Source organism: Sceloporus occidentalis, unplaced genomic scaffold, assembly GCF_023333645.1.
Source record: "Sceloporus occidentalis isolate IW3139 unplaced genomic scaffold, rSceOcc1.0.p SCAF_119, whole genome shotgun sequence".
Lineage (NCBI taxonomy): Eukaryota > Metazoa > Chordata > Lepidosauria > Squamata > Phrynosomatidae > Sceloporus > Sceloporus occidentalis.
Window position 1 is genome coordinate 2,748,830 of NW_028317099.1, and position 15,868 is coordinate 2,764,697.

At 41.0% G+C, this 15,868-nt stretch overlaps 1 protein-coding gene across 1 annotated transcript in view; it reads right to left on the minus strand.

Moving 5' to 3' along the window:
* Positions 1-2,391: 2,391 nt before the first annotated feature.
* Positions 2,392-15,868, minus strand: part of LOC149282334 (gamma-aminobutyric acid receptor subunit alpha-3-like) — a 202,475-nt gene continuing 188,998 nt past the window's right edge. The window contains exons 8-9 of the mRNA XM_089498382.1: positions 5,355-5,566; positions 2,392-2,700 (exon numbers count right to left, since the gene is read on the minus strand). Coding sequence (XP_089354508.1) covers positions 2,392-2,700; positions 5,355-5,566 — 521 coding nt within the window. The remainder of the gene's footprint in view (positions 2,701-5,354; positions 5,567-15,868) is intronic.

The following is a 15,868-nucleotide window of genomic DNA, read 5'->3' on the forward strand; positions in this document are numbered from 1 at the left end:
CATAAACTTGCAGATCGATGGAAGGACATTTTATTTGAAGTTGTCGCAAAGATTCCTGGAATCCCAGTATATAAGATCAAAGGGCCTGAGGGTAAAATAAAGGCCTGGCATAGAAATCATCTATTGCCAGTGGAGATGATGATGAAGGAAATGTTCAGAATGATTGTGCTGATGGCTCCACTAACCATCTTTTACCTCCAACTAAGACTGAAGGAAGTGTTGAAGAGGCTCCTGCAGAAAGAAAACAGCCCTGTAATGATCCCGGAGGAGTTACACTGAGCAGTGGACAAGACTGGTGGACTCCAGCTAATTCTCAGTCAGTGCCTCTTTCCTCCCTTTCTCCTCCATCTCAGTTAAATCCTCAAAGTCCTAGCTTTGTCCCAGATTCCTGTGTTAGAGACTTTAGTACTATGGGAGGACCAGGGCCTCAAGCCACTGGAATCCTTCCCACAGGTGCGGGAAAAAGAACTTGAGTTGAAGACGCCAGTGGACTTCCTCAGAGGAACTTGAGGCGGGGCCGGAGAACAAGAAGACCACCCAGGTTTCTGACCTATGATCAAATTAGGGAACCAACCTACCAAATCCTGTTTATGTTAAGATAGTTAATTTATTACATAGCCTGACTGGTTTGTTGGGCGAGTGGCCCCTATTGATGTAATTTCCTGTACATAGTTATACTTCTAGTCCTGCCACTGGAAGGCAGGGATTTTACAGGGGAAAGAATGTAGCCCATTATTTTTATTGTTTTTTTATTGTTTTTTTTCCCTTTTATAATATGTGAATGCTATGTACAATATTTGGACTTCTGAGGACACTATACTTCACTTTTTGTGGGTGTGGCTCTGAGAACTATCCAGAAGGAGGTGTGGCAGAACCTGACAGGGAAGAAGAGACGCCAGTGGTGTAGCAGGAGAGGATGACCCGCAGTAGCCCTTGGAATTCTGATACCACATCCATGTCCTCGTCAAGGCGACCGAAGTCTGCCGTCCTGTCGGTCAATCCCAGTAGAAAGTAAGTGTCCCTCAGACTAAGAAGAAATGTCGCCGCTTGCCACCAATGTCACGGAGCTGGCTAGTCCGACCAACTACCTCCGCTGTCTTGTGCTCCCTTAGCCTGGGACAACACACTTTCCCCGGTTCCCCAGTCACTCACCGAGACTCAGTGTACCCCTTAATCTGCCTCCCAGAGACGACAGGGGCAGTAACGGGATTAACAATACAATAGGGGGAGACTGATTTATACAACATTAAACTGAAACAATGGTGGTCACTCCCGTGTGCAACCTGGGCAGGTTGTTAGTGGGATGTGTATATGTTGGTTGTGCCGCTTGCCCATATAAGCTTATAGATGGCATTTTTCATAACTGCTTATGCCCATAGCACAGGCCCCACAAACCACCCCACACTGAGACTATCCCTGAAAAGCACTATCCCACCAATGGTGTCCTGTGTCAGGGTAGTCTCAGTATGGGGTGGTTTGTGGGGCCTGTGCTATGGGCATAAGCAGTTATGAAAAATGCCATCTATAAGCTTATAGGAAGTTGTTATCAAGTCCAAACTTGATCAACCCAAGCTCAAAGAGTAGCCAGTCTCAGCAGTTGCTCCAGCAGTCCATACAATATCTTCCAGCCCATGTCATGTACCCACCAGCTCCTATAATACTACTCAAAATCCAGCACTTCTGATAAATACTTCACCTAACACTTCTGCTAGAAGCTGTTCAATTTATATACCACCCCCCGAGAAACTCTCAAAATGTAATGTCACAGGAATTAGTGAATCTGTGACCATTAGAATGAAAGAGCATGAGACTGAAGTAGAGTCTGGCCAGTAGTAAGTTAAGTAAGGTTTACTTAACGCAACTTAGTGTATAGACCCAAAAGGCATCTTGTGGTGATGTGTTTGGTTGCCTTTAAGCAGATAGTTTGACCTAACAAGGGTTCTGAAGTCTAACTGTTTCATTATCCGAGGATCCTTATTTTTATAATTTGTATCCACCTACATTGTGTGGTGTGTTTTGTTTGTGTGAGATGCCGCCAAGTATTTTGCTGGACTGGACCAAATTCCAGATTTTAATTTTTAATAGTGAGGATAGCACAAATTATAATTTTATTAACACATACTGTTCACATTGAAATACAGAGGGGAAAAGAGAATGTACTCAGAATTACAAACAGGAATGTTCACAGTAATGGGAATAACAATAGCAAAACATCAATTTTAAAACATAAAATTCACATACGAAATAGACAACCACCTCTTCAGATAGACGTGTCACAGTGAGCAAATTGAGATAAAAAAGTTCTCTCACAAAAAGAGCCTTCTAAATTGTACAGAAAGAAATACGTTGTCCCACACAGTTCCTTACCAGAGACAGATAACAAACTGGCAATTATTTAGGAATCATGCCCTTGATTGCAGACTCTCTGTTCACATATGTAGCCCAGTATACCAAATTAAAAATAGCAAACAATACAGGGAAAATGATGCGAGAGATCTTGTCTATGCGGCTAACACTGTTATAAGTCTTCTTGCCTTCCAGATTAAGTTCAGGGTGTGGCAAAGAGAGGGGCTGTTGAGGAAGTGTTGCGTTCTTAGCAATAGTAGTGAGAGCTGGTTCCTTAATATTCAGTGTATATGTTGCTCCTACAATGTTGTAAGAATTGTTTGTCTTCTTGGACAAAATTATGGGGTCTTTTTTCTAGAACAAGAACAAAAAAAATTGTGGTTATATGTTTTTAATGAATCAGTAATTTGGTGACAACAAAGTAATGTACTGATTAGCCATAATGTTATGACCACCTATCTAATATTGTGTAGGTCCCCATTTTTGTCACCAAAACAGCCCTGACCTGTCGAGGCATGGTCTTTACTAGACCTCTGAAGGTGTGCTGTGGTATCTGGCACCAATATGTTAGCAGTAGATCCATTAAGTCGTATAAGTTGCTGGGGGGGGGCCTCCATTGATGGATCGTCGTGCCATGTGTTCTCCAGGTAAACGATACACAGGCATCGTGATTCATCAGACCAGGTCACCTTCCATTGCTCTTTGGTCCAGTTCTTATGCTCACATAACAAGATTATCAGTATTATTCAATTCACCTGTCAGTGGTCATAATTTTATGGCTGATCAGTATATATAGAGTGACTGAGCTTCTTTTATAGCACAAGGAGTTTTTCAGAGATACATTTGTCTTCTAGGGTAAAATAAAAGCCATAGAATACCCCATATGCATGTCTTTTAGGCACTGCAGGTTTAAAATTGCAACATGCACATTACAGTTTTCAAGCATGCAAGTTTGACAGATCAGTGTGCTAGGTCCACATCTCATTTGAGACACAGTAGAGGTCCTATATTTCAATGTAACTCCATAAAACTATATATTTTCAAAAACTAAAAAGCTCAGGGAATCTGGTTAGGGGCATATTGACCTGTCCCATGCAGATGATTAACAAAAAGAAAAAAAAGAAAACATTATCACATCCACTTTCCAGTTTCTTCATGATTATTTTTATGAGAGAATATGTGAAATTGCATCCCCCAAGTACAGCAATACCCCAAACGCAAGGATAAGTCATGTTTTGCAGACAATGTGGAGTCAAAACTAAAACATGCGCATTTAAGTTTTCAAATTTTGACAGATCACTTTAATGGGCCCATGCATAGTAGAGGTCCCGAATATCAATTTAACGTCATAAAACTACATAGTCCATAAAAGCACACCCCTTGAAGATTTCAAAGACTTACCTTTCTCTGATCTCTCTTAACCCTCTACATTCAGTCTGTCTCTAAAAACTCTGCTCGCATCCGTCCCTTCCTAACACAAAATGCCACTAAGGTCCAAGGTCCACTTGTCCATGCCTTGATTATTGCCTCGATTATAGCTAAGACTGTATGTCTTAGCTAGTCTCTGCCTTACCCATCTTGCCCCTCTACAATCTACCATGAATGCTGTTGCTAGACTCATCTTCCTCTTCCTTTGCTTTACTAACACCTCTCCCCTCTGTCAGTCTCTTCATTGGCTGCCTGTACACTTCAGGATTGATTTCAAAATTCTGACTCTTACTTCCAAAGCCCTTCACAGCGCGTGGGACGAAGAGCTAAGGCACGGCCATTGGGCAGCGCCGTGCGTGAACACCGGCCAGGGGCGGGCTGGGCTGGGGGGGCGCCCATTTAAGTGGCCGATTCAGCCACGCCAGGGCCGTCTTTAATGCCCGCAGCATCCATGGTGGGCTGGCCGAACTGGCCGGCACACCGAGATGCCATTGCAGCCGATGCGGCTGTGAGTCTTACAACGGAGGTAAGACACGCCGGCCGCTTTAAAATCATTAAGCGGCCAGCGTGTCTGCACAGTGCCGCCCAGTGTCCTGTTCCGTGTGACTCCGGCCCCTTGAGCGGCACGTCACATCATCAATGTGATGGGCCACTCAAGGGGGCAGTCACACAGAACAGTTCCTCGTTACAGCTAGAAGAGCACGTTGGAGGATAGCAGCAGTGAAGGATGGCAGCAAAACCGTAATTATAAAAAAGATAACAAAATAGTTGGGGTAATAGGCGGAAGTGGAGCCATATTCAAAGGGGGGCTGCATTGGGACAACAATTAAATACAAAATGGGGGTGGCTAGGGGGCACCACATAAATCAATACACAAAGGTGCGAGGTGGGTGGCTGGGTTCAATATACATGGGCCATAGTGTGTCTTCTTGAGGAAAAAGACAGTGTCTTATTTTTGGGGAAACATCAGTGTGGCTGGTTCATCCCTAACAACGGCGTTTATTACACTCTAACTCCCTCTAGATTGTTAGATCATTTGAGCAGGGCCCTCCTCACCTGCTGTTTCTGTAAGTCAAATTGGTATTTTATATAGTACTTGTTATGTCCTGTCTGCGCTATGGAATATGATGGCCCTATATACATTTTTATTATTAATAAGAAAAAGTGCCCCTTAAACTTATCACTACTGCTACTACATTTTATACTATTTTAATCTAGTTCTTTTTTTTTTTTTTTACCTATAATCACTAATAACTATATGGTTTTGTGTATTTCTATGATTTTAAAAGAACAAAACTATGTATAATTTGCACATGTATTATTTAAAGGTTATGAAAAAGCCCTGGTACCGAAGTAGCTAAACATGCTTAGGATAGGTATACTGCTATCCTGAGACCAAGAACTAGTTTTGAGTTTTTACATCACGAAAAAACAGGCATTCTACATGTCATGAATGGATCTGCCATCAAATGCTATGTATTATAAATACTGAGGCCAACAGATTTGTAATAAGTTTTATTCATAATTTATTACATTATACATTGATTTTGTGTTATGCTGTGTGCCTATCCGAATCTTACCTTGAAAGTTTGACCATCCTGAAATCTCTTGCCATCCCAGGCCCATCCCCTCTTGGTAAAATAATTTACGGTGGCAAACTCAATTAGGGCAGAGAAGACAAAAGCATAGCACACTGCCATAAACCAGTCCATAGCTGTTGCATAGGCAACCTTTGGAAGAGAGTTTCTGGCACTGATGCTGAGGGTGGTCATTGTCAGGACAGTAGTGACTCCTAGGGAAGAAAATGCAGGTTGTAATATTATTATTGCATATATATATATATATATATATATATATATATATATTAAGAGGAACAGTAACAAAATTATATTGTAATTATATTGTATTTAGTTACAATGAATATGGTGTTTCTTCAATAAACAGTTATGCCGCTATACTTTATTAAGAAAAGCCAACCAAACTTTTTCCTGCTACATAAAGTAAAGTTACTGCAATTCATTTCATGTAACTTATTTGTAACTTGCTATAAAGTGAATGAATTGGCCTGAATGCTTGAAGCATTGACAGTTAAAAATAGTCTATTCATTTGTCGGACCTCATATCTTCTCTGAGTAAACTGCTCTCTTTAGCCATCCACTCCAGCTACCTGACATCAACACAACTAATATTCAGCATGTGTTTAATGGGTGCATCACATATGCACCGCTCCCCTCTACCTATCCTCCCTCATCAACAAATATACTCCAGCCCGCCCTCTAAGATCCAACAATGACCTGCTCCTTGCATCTTCACTTATCACCTCCTGCCATGCCCGCCTACAGGACTTCTCTCGCGCAGCACCAACCCTCTGGAACTCTCTTCCCCGTGCTGTCCGACTCTCACCAACTCTACCCTCCTTCAAACACTCTCTAAAAAAACTCTTCAGGGGAGCCTACCACTGACATAAACTCCCCCTACATTAACGTAATTCACTACCACGCAGTCCTCAGTTCCTGTTTCTCACCCCTTATCCACCTAGAATGTAAGTTCCTGCGGAAACAGGGCCCTCCATTCCTCTTGTATCTGTATGTCAATTGCTTGTCATTTTGTACTTGTCGTTATCTGTAAAATTTTTACCTTGTACAGCGCTGCGGAATCTGTCTGTGCTTTATAAATAAAGTATAACAATAATAATAATAATAATAATATGCATGTTAGTCTATGTAACTAGAAACCACAGGGCCCCAGGGCCCATCTTCCCCAAGCTGTATCACGCACAGTGCCACCTTTGCCCCAAGCAGCTTATCAGTGCCATCAAAACACCTGTGCAATATTTGTCAGCTGGTCTATGCTATCATTGCCCTCAATCATCTTGTCTGTGCCATTATTGTCCCTTGCAACATACACTCTGGTACACATATGTAAACACAAATGTATACATGCTAACACACATGTGTTAAATGACAAGCAAATGCTCACAGTTTAGGGAATAAGATCCACGAACTTGTAACAGTAGTGGCAACTGAGAATATTTATATAGTGCCTGTTACTGAGACATGGTATAATGAGAAAAAATGACTGGGGGCAGAGGGGGCCATGACCCCCTTACATCATGCTGTGCCCCCCGTGTGCCCTCCCAATTGAAATGCCATGTTCTTTTTTTTTTTTGCAGCCGTGATGCGGAGGATAGGGAGAGGTGCTGAGCAGTCGCTCAGGAATAAGTTTTCAGCAACCGTTCAGCGTCTCTCACTCTCCTCTGCGAGGCCTCTGTCTTGGTCACAGTGCCGGCATTTCATGCTGAGCGCCGGAATATGACGTCATGTTCCGGCGCTCAGCAGTGAAGCAGCGCACACCGCGGCAGAGCAAGGAGACAGAGGACCGCAGGACCTCTACAAGGTAAGTAAACTTCAAAGGGGGGAGAGAGGGTAAATAGTGAGGAGGGGTAGATAGGGAGAAGGTAGTAGATAGGGCAGAAGGCAGTGATAAGGGGTAGATAGGGCAGAAGGGGTAGATAGGGCAGAAGGGAATGAGGAAGGGTAGATAGGGAGAAGGGGTAGAAAAGGAGACGGGGTACATCAGGGAGGGAGAGGGGGTAGATAGTGAGAAGGGAGGGAGAGGGGGTAGATAGTGAGAAGGGAGGGAGAGGGGGGATAGATAGTGAAAAGGGAGGGGGAGGGGTAGATAGTGAGAAAGGAGGGTAGCAAGAATATTGAAATAAAGAGTCAGAATGAGAGAGAGAGTGAATGGATTAATGTGTGGATGCATTGTGTGAATGAGTGAGAGAATAAATGAATTAATGTGTGGATGAATTGTGTGAATAAGAGAGGGAAGCAATGAATTTGTGAGAATGCATTAATGAATATGTGTAAATAATTTGTGTGAAAGAGTGAAAGAATGATTGTGTGACTGAAAGTGAATTAGTGAGTGACTGTAAAAGTGTATAATTGATTTGTCAAAAAGGCAAAGATTAGCAGCGTTGGGGACCAAGATGACACAGGCAGGGTGTCTATGGGACAAAGTTGGCACAGGTAGCGTGTTTATGGGACAAAGATGGCGTTTGCTCGATTGTTTGGGGACAATGTTGACTCATGCTAGGCTGTTTGGGGACAAAAACCAAAAGAACTGAAGATGAAAATAAAGCGCTGTAAAGAAAACAGCTTCAAACCAAATACTCAGGGCAGTCTCCCTTAAAACAACCCCAAATTTAAATAGACAACAAAAAAACACAAGTGAGAGTCTGGTGAGCTGTAAATAATTAAATTGGAAACGTGTTGTAAACCACCACAGTGGAAAAAATATAAAAATTATACTTAGAATATCTCCACGTTTCTTCCTCCAAGTAGGGTATAAATCATGTACATGAAAAACAAAAAGAACCGTAAATAGCGCAATTTGTAGCTAGAAGGAATAAATAAACCCAAATATATAAAAATATATTGGGCTCTTCAATATCGGCAAATGTAAAGCGGTTGTGCTTAGGAAAGCAGACGCAATATATGAGTGTCAGGAAAAGCTTTACCGAATCGGCAATGTGAGAGGCTGTTCCAGCGATTTCTCAGATGTCTCTCCTCAATGAAAAATATAAACGTCCAAAGCGGCAAAGGAAGAAACTGTTTCGATACTCGTTCGGCGTTTCTTTCTTCATAAACAACCGCCGTATGGTTTCCGGGTTCTCGTATCTGACGTGTTTAACCAGACGGAGTCTCTGAAAGTCCAAAAAGCAAGTGCAGCACTAAGTGTTTTGCCAATTGTGTCGGCTTCATCAGATGCACCTGATCTTTTTTTTAAGATTATTTCTTTCTTTGGCATTTTGCGATATATTTGAGTTTATTTATTCCTTCTAGCTACAAATTGCGCTATGTACGGTTCTTTTTGTTTTTCCATGTACATGATTTATACCCTACTTGGAGGAAGAAACGTGGAACATATATACACATATATATATATAAGTATAATTTTTATATTTTTTCCACTGTGGAGGTTTACAACACGTTTCCTATTTGATTATTTAAAGCTCACCAGTTTTTTGTTTGGGGACAAAGATGGCACGTCCTATGTGTAATTTGGGTGCTGAAAGTCCACTAGGGGGCGATCATGTATTCCATTCGATGTGGATGATAATGAAAATAAAACAAAGAAAAAAATAATATAGTGTAGGTGTACAAAAAGGTGTAATGTGCCCTGCGTATCGCAGATTTCACACTCACAGTGTATCTGTGTTGTTCAATGCGTCACAAGGATAGCCTCAGGGTCCACATAAGGGATATATACCGAGGGGAAAAAAACAGAAAGGGATCCAATAGTGTATTACTGTATATAGCGCTAGAGGCGCAACAAGTGGAAATATACTTACACTTAAGCAAGTGTAAAGATGCCCGTAGTTCCTGGTGACGGTGTGGTCACGTCCGTATATTCTTCAATCTGGTAAGTCCGATGATTAAATACCGGTGGGTGTGTGGTGTATCAAACAGCCACTGTCCACATGAGAGGTGTATTTAAAAGATGTATTTATTCCAAGGTAACAATAAGCTGGATCTATAACAGATGCAGCTATAAAAGTATTTAACAAATAAAATAAATAAAAAGCACTAGTACGAATAAAATGGTAGTTAAAATAGTCCAAAAAAGTCACTTGACGCGTTTCGCCATGTGAGGCTTCATCAGGAGTATTTTCTTCTCGTGTGTGGAGGTCCTTTTAAATGTTCGGCGCCATCTGCTTGCCGTCTGTGTTGTGGCGTCTGACGTCAGGACGATAATTACTTCCGGATTCCATTCATTCGCCTGCATGTAGAGGTCGCTGTCTTGAGAGTAGCAGATGTCCCGATCGGAGGTTGCGTTTCACTATAGGATTAAAGGTAAGTAAAAGAACAGTGTTTGTCTCGTTATACTGATGTGTTTTCTCATTATAGGTGGCAAAGAAACCGCAGGAGGACGGGACAGTGTTATCCGTTCAAGGAACGAAGCAGGAGGAGCCGTAACCGTGCGGGACGTGTATTCTGACCAGTATGCGTACCGGTGTATAAGCTCAGGTTGAAAAAGGAGCCGAAGGACGAAGATTACAACGGGGATACACAACGATATGCGGGAATAGATGAAAGGGGTAAAGCACCGATAAAGCACTGGTACATAAAATGAGAATGCTTGGGCTGGGGGAGAATGTGTGTATGTGGGTAAGTAACTGGCTCAGTGATAGGAAACAGAGGGTGGTTATTAATGGTACATACTCTGAGTGGGTTACTGTTGCTAGTGGGGTACCACAGGGGTCAGTTTTGGGTCCTATTCTTTTTAATATATTTATTAATGACCTTGTAGAGGGATTGTATAGTAAAGTATCAATCTTTGCAGACGATACTAAGCTCTGTAACGTGGTTAACACAATAGAGGACAGTGCACGATTACAAATGGATCTGCATAGGTTGGAGGCTTGGGCTGGGATGTGGCAGATGAGGTTCAACACAGATAAATGTAAGGTTATGCACATGGGGAAGAAAAATCCAGGCTGGGAATATGTATTAAATGGGAAAACACTGGGGACGACTGACATGGAAAAGGACTTAGGAGTTTTAGTTAACAGTAAATTTACCTGTAGCGACCAGTGTCAGGCAGCTGCTGCTAAGGCAAATAAAATTATGGGGTGCATCAAAAGGGGCATAGATGCCCACGACAAGGAAATAATTCTACCACTGTACAAGTCACTAGTCAGACCACACATGGAATACTGTGTACAGTACTGGGCACCAGTGTACAAGAAAGATATAGTGGCGCTGGAGAGGGTTCAAAGACGGGCAACCAGAGTAATAAGGGGAATGGGAGGACTACAGTACCCAGAAAGATTATCAGAATTAGGGTTATTTAGTTTGGAAAAAAGACGGCTTAGGGGGGATTTAATAACTATGTATAAATATATAAGGGGACAGTACAGAGATCACTCCCAGGACCTATTTATACCCAGGACTGTATCTATAACAAGGGGACATCCTCTACGGTTGGAGGAAAGAAGGTTTCTACACCAGCACAGACGGGGGTTCTTTACAGTAAGAGCGGTGAGATTATGGAACTCTCTGCCAGAGGAAGTGGTTATGGTAAACTCAATAAAAGAGTTCAAAAGGAGCCTGGACGTGTTTCTTGAAAGCAATAATATTACAAGTTATGGATATTAGATTAATAGGGACAGAACGTTGATCCAGGGATTTATTCTGATTGCCATATTTGGAGTCGGGAAGGAATTTTCCCCCTGGTATGGGGCAATTGGCATCTGCTTCATAAGGGGTTTTTTGCCTTCCTCTGGATCAACACAGTAGGGACACAATATGTATATAGGTTGAACTTGATGGACTTTGGTCTTTTTTCAACCTTATGAACTATGTTACTATGTTACTATGTTACCGATGAGACACCGGAAGACAAGTGGTTATATGTGACAGTATACAGGATCGGCGAGAAAAGTTCTGTAAAATACAATAAAGGTTCCTAATAATATGTATGAGTGTAGAGGCAATCAAGAAACTGTTGATATATATATCCAATCAATAGCACGGGGGTCACAGAGCCGAGGGAGCCACTGGAAATGCAAAGCACTGGTAATGCGCCAATCACATGGACCTAAAGTACTGTAATTGAATGAATGAAAGCTCCCATATCGTCTCATATCATGTATTGCAAGATCTATACTCAGTCTATAATAAATATTAATAAAGTGGAATGCATTAGCTCTTCATTCAAGATGTTGGTGGTTATTTGTATGGTATTGTTGTGAAGAAGAAAAAAAAACCCCAACATATATATATATATAGATAAATAAAAAATAAATTAAAAATAAAAATAGTATAATGATGATATGAAGGATAGTTATATAGTGCCTAAATATGTGCAAGGATATCCAATTCCATATTTAGTCCCCCACTTTTGAAGGCTTTTAACTTGAAGATCCACTCTGTTTCTTTTTTTTATGAGGTTCTCCTTTGTGTTGCCTCCCCTCCGATTTTTGGGAACCCAATCTATACCTATAATTTTGAATGTGTCCTGTGAGAAAAGAGGGCATGAGTTGCAGTGTCTCGGGACACTGTGTTTAAGGTTTTTAGTTCTGATATTGCCCAGGTGTTCTAAAATTCTCTCTTTAACCCCTTAACAACCTTTGCCGGTTCAGTACCGTCATGGAAAAAGCGTCACGTAATGACCTTTGACGGTCCTGAACCGTCAAAAAATTAAATAAGCTTAGAAAGTGATCAACGATCACTTTCTTCGCTTAAACGGCGTTACTGTAATGCCTCGATGTCGAGGCCTTCAGCAAGGCCGAGACATAGCCATGTCTGGCCCCTCCCCGGGGCGTCAACAGCCGCCATACATTGTATGGCGCGGACACCCGTTTTAAAATCGTTGATCGCCTCCTAAACTTAAATGGTGTCGCTGGAATGCCTCGATCAGGAGGCATCCAGCGACACCAAACACTTACCTCTGGATGGGCTGTGACCGCTCCGGAGAGCGGTCACAGCCGCAGCTGCCGGTGTTGTTCGCCATCAGCAAGATGGCAGCGGCCCGGGAAAAAAAACAATAAAGATGAAAGAGTTCGCTAGAAGGTCTCCAGACCCTCTAGAGAACTCTGGCTCCACTTGCAGGTTGAATACAGGTACTGCATTCAACCATGCAAGTCAATGGAGCCCAGCTTTCTAATCACAATGTGATTAGTAAAATATTCAAAAAATAATAAAAAAAATGGGAAAAAAAATTTAAAAAATAAAATGTGCTAACATTTAAAAATAATTATGCAGTGATGTCACTAGATGAACCATCCAGTACCAGCAAAATGTGTAAAAAAAATATAAAAAAAAGTATTAAAAAAATAAAATAAAAAAATAAAGTTTATTATTTTGAGCAAGTGCTAAAATTTCTCAAAAATCTCAACAAAGAGTTAAAATAAAAGCACTTCAAATACCCAAGGGGTGTCTAATATAAAAAAAAATGGCTGATGGGGTAAATTGGAGTGGTCGAGCTCAAAGATAAGGCATAGGTACAGACAAAATGGAGAAAAAAGCGCACTTCCCAAATGTGGCATTTTAAATCTCAAACAACACGACAAACCCATGCATGTCGGGTATCACTGCACTCAGGAGATGTTCCTGAATACACATTGGGGTGTTGTTTGACAGTGACATATACCAGAACCTGTATATCTATAACTAAAGTACAATTTGTGTGAAAAAATAAATAAAACAAATTACTATTACAAAGTTTGACAAAGTGTAGTTGTATAATTGGTGCATGGAAAGGGTTAAAATAACAGCATTTGGAATAGTTTTCAAAAATATATGGTTTGACGGGGTTAAATTGAGTTAACCAGATTCAAAGATATTCCAAAGAGGAGATGGAGGCAGAATGACCAGATGCTAAAAGTCTGTGTTGCCTCAAAAGTAGCCCTTTACCAGCCAAACAATCTAACAAACCCATGCATGTGGGGTATCGCTGTACTCAGGAGATGTTCCTGAACACATATTGGGGGGTTGTTTGACAGTGACATATACCAGGACCTGTATATCTATAACTAAAGTACAATTTGTGTGAAAAAAAAATAAAAAAAATTACTATTACAAAGTTTGACAAAGTGTGGTTGTATAACTGTTACATGGAAAGGGTTAAAATAACAGCATTTGGAATACCCTGGGGTGTCTAGTTTTCAAAAATATATAGTTTGATGGGGTTAAATTGAGTTAACCGGCTTCAAAGATGTTCCAAAGAGGAGATGGAGGCAGACTGACCAGATTTGTTAAAAAAGGTTTGGAAATCATAAAACGCTGCTTGTACTTATTGCCCTATAACTTACAAAAAACAGTAAAAAAACATAAAAACATTGGGTATTTCTAAACTCAGGACAAGTAGTAGAATCTATTTAGCTAGTTTTTTTACTTGCTTTTTTAGGTGAGTAAAAGATTTTTCAAATAAAAGTCATAAAATGTGTTTTTTTTCAATTTTTCACTGTTTTTTTTATAGTAAATAAGATAATACGATCAAAATAATGGTATCTGAGGAAAGCCCATCTTGTCCTGCAAAAAACAATATATAACTTATGTGGGTACACTAAATGGGTGAGGAGAAAATTACAGCTGAACACAAGCACCACAAAAGTATTAAAACAGCCTCGGTCCCACAGGGTACAAAAAGAAAAAACGAGCCCGGTCCTTAAGGGGTTAAGGGGTCTTGTTGTCATCCCCACGTATTGTACGCCACAGCCGCACTGAAATAAATATACAACATTTTTTGTGGAGCAGTCTATAAAGTGTTTGATGGTGTATGTTAAACCTGTTTTATGTCCTGTAAAGTGGTCGGTCTTTCTGGGAAGTGGGCCACACATTTTACAGTGTCCACATTTGTGAAAGCCGTTCGGTTTTACACCTAGGAATGTATGTGGAGTTGTGTCTGGCTTTTGTTTGGAAAGTACACTAGGCGCAAGCACAGTTTTCAGAGAACCTGTTTTCTTAAAAATAATTTGGGGTTTATCCGGTAGGACTTTCCCCAGGATCTCGTCATTTTTCAATACGTGCCAATGCCTATTAAATATTCTTTTTATCTGATTGGCGTGTGTATTGTATTTTGTGAAAAAGGAAAAACTATAGTCTTTCTTTATGTCTAGTATTTTATTTTTGGAATCAAGTAGGTGTTGCCTATTTATTCCTTGGGCTTGTTGTTGGCTGCTCTTTAAAGGTTTGTATCGGATATTGTTTATCAATGAATTTTTGTGTTATTTCATCCGCTTTTTCATCATCGTCTTTTGAGCAGTTTCTTCTTATTCGTGCAAATTGACCCTTAGGGATATTATTAAGCCACTGTGGATGGTGGCATCTATATAGACTGAGTATAGATCTTGCAATACATGATATGAGACAATATGGGAGCTTTCATTCATTCAATTACAGTACTTTAGGTCCATGTGATTGGCGCATGACCAGTGCTTTGCATTTCTAGTGGCTCCCTCGGCTCTGTGACCCCCGTGCTATTGAACCTTGTACACTTTGGATATATATATCAACAGTTTCTTGATTGCCTCTACACTCATACATACTATTAGGAACCTTTATTGCATTTTACACAACTTTTCTCGCCGATCCTGTATACTGTCACATACTCTCGTATAACCACTTGTCTTCCGGTGTCTCATCGGTGCTTTACCCCTTTCATCTATTCCCGCATATCGTTGTGTATCCCCGTTGTAATCTTCGTCCTTCGGCTCCTTTTTCAACCCGAGCTTATACACCGGTACGCATCCTGGTCAGAATACACGTCCCGCACGGTTACGGCTCCTCCTGCTTCGTTCCTTGAACGGATAACACTGACCCGTCCTCCTGCGGTTTCTTTGCCACCTATAATGAGAAAACACATCAGTATAACGAGACAAACACTGTTCTTTTACTTACTATTTACTCCTATGGTGAAACGCAACCTCCGATCGGGACATCTGCTACTCTCAAGACAGCGACCTCTACATGCAGGCGAATGAATGGAATCCGGAAGTAATTATCGGCCTGACGTCAGACGCCACAACACAGACGGCAAGCAGATGGCGCCGAACATTTAAAAGGACCTCCACACACGAGAAGAAAATACTCCTGATGAAGCCTCACATGGCAAAACGCGTCAAGTGACTTTTTTGGACTATTTTAACTACCATTTTATTCGTACTAGTGCTTTTTATTTATTTTATTTGTTAAATACTTTTATAGCTGCATCTGTTATAGATCCAGCTTATTGTTACCTTGGAATAAATACATCTTTTAAATACACCTCTCATGTGGACAGTGGCTGTTTGATACACCACACACCCACCGGTATTTAATCATCGGATTTACCAGATTGAAGAATACCACACCGTCACCAGGAACTACGGGCATCTTTACACTTGCTTAAGTGTAAGTATATTTCCACTTGTTGCGCCTACTTGTTGTACACTATTGGATCCCTTTCTGTTTTTTTCCCCTCGGTATATATCCCTTATGTGAACCCTGAGGGTATCCTTGTGACGCATTGAACAACACAGATACACTGTGAGTGTGAAATCTGCGATACGCAGGGCACATTACACCTTTTTGTACACCTACACTATATT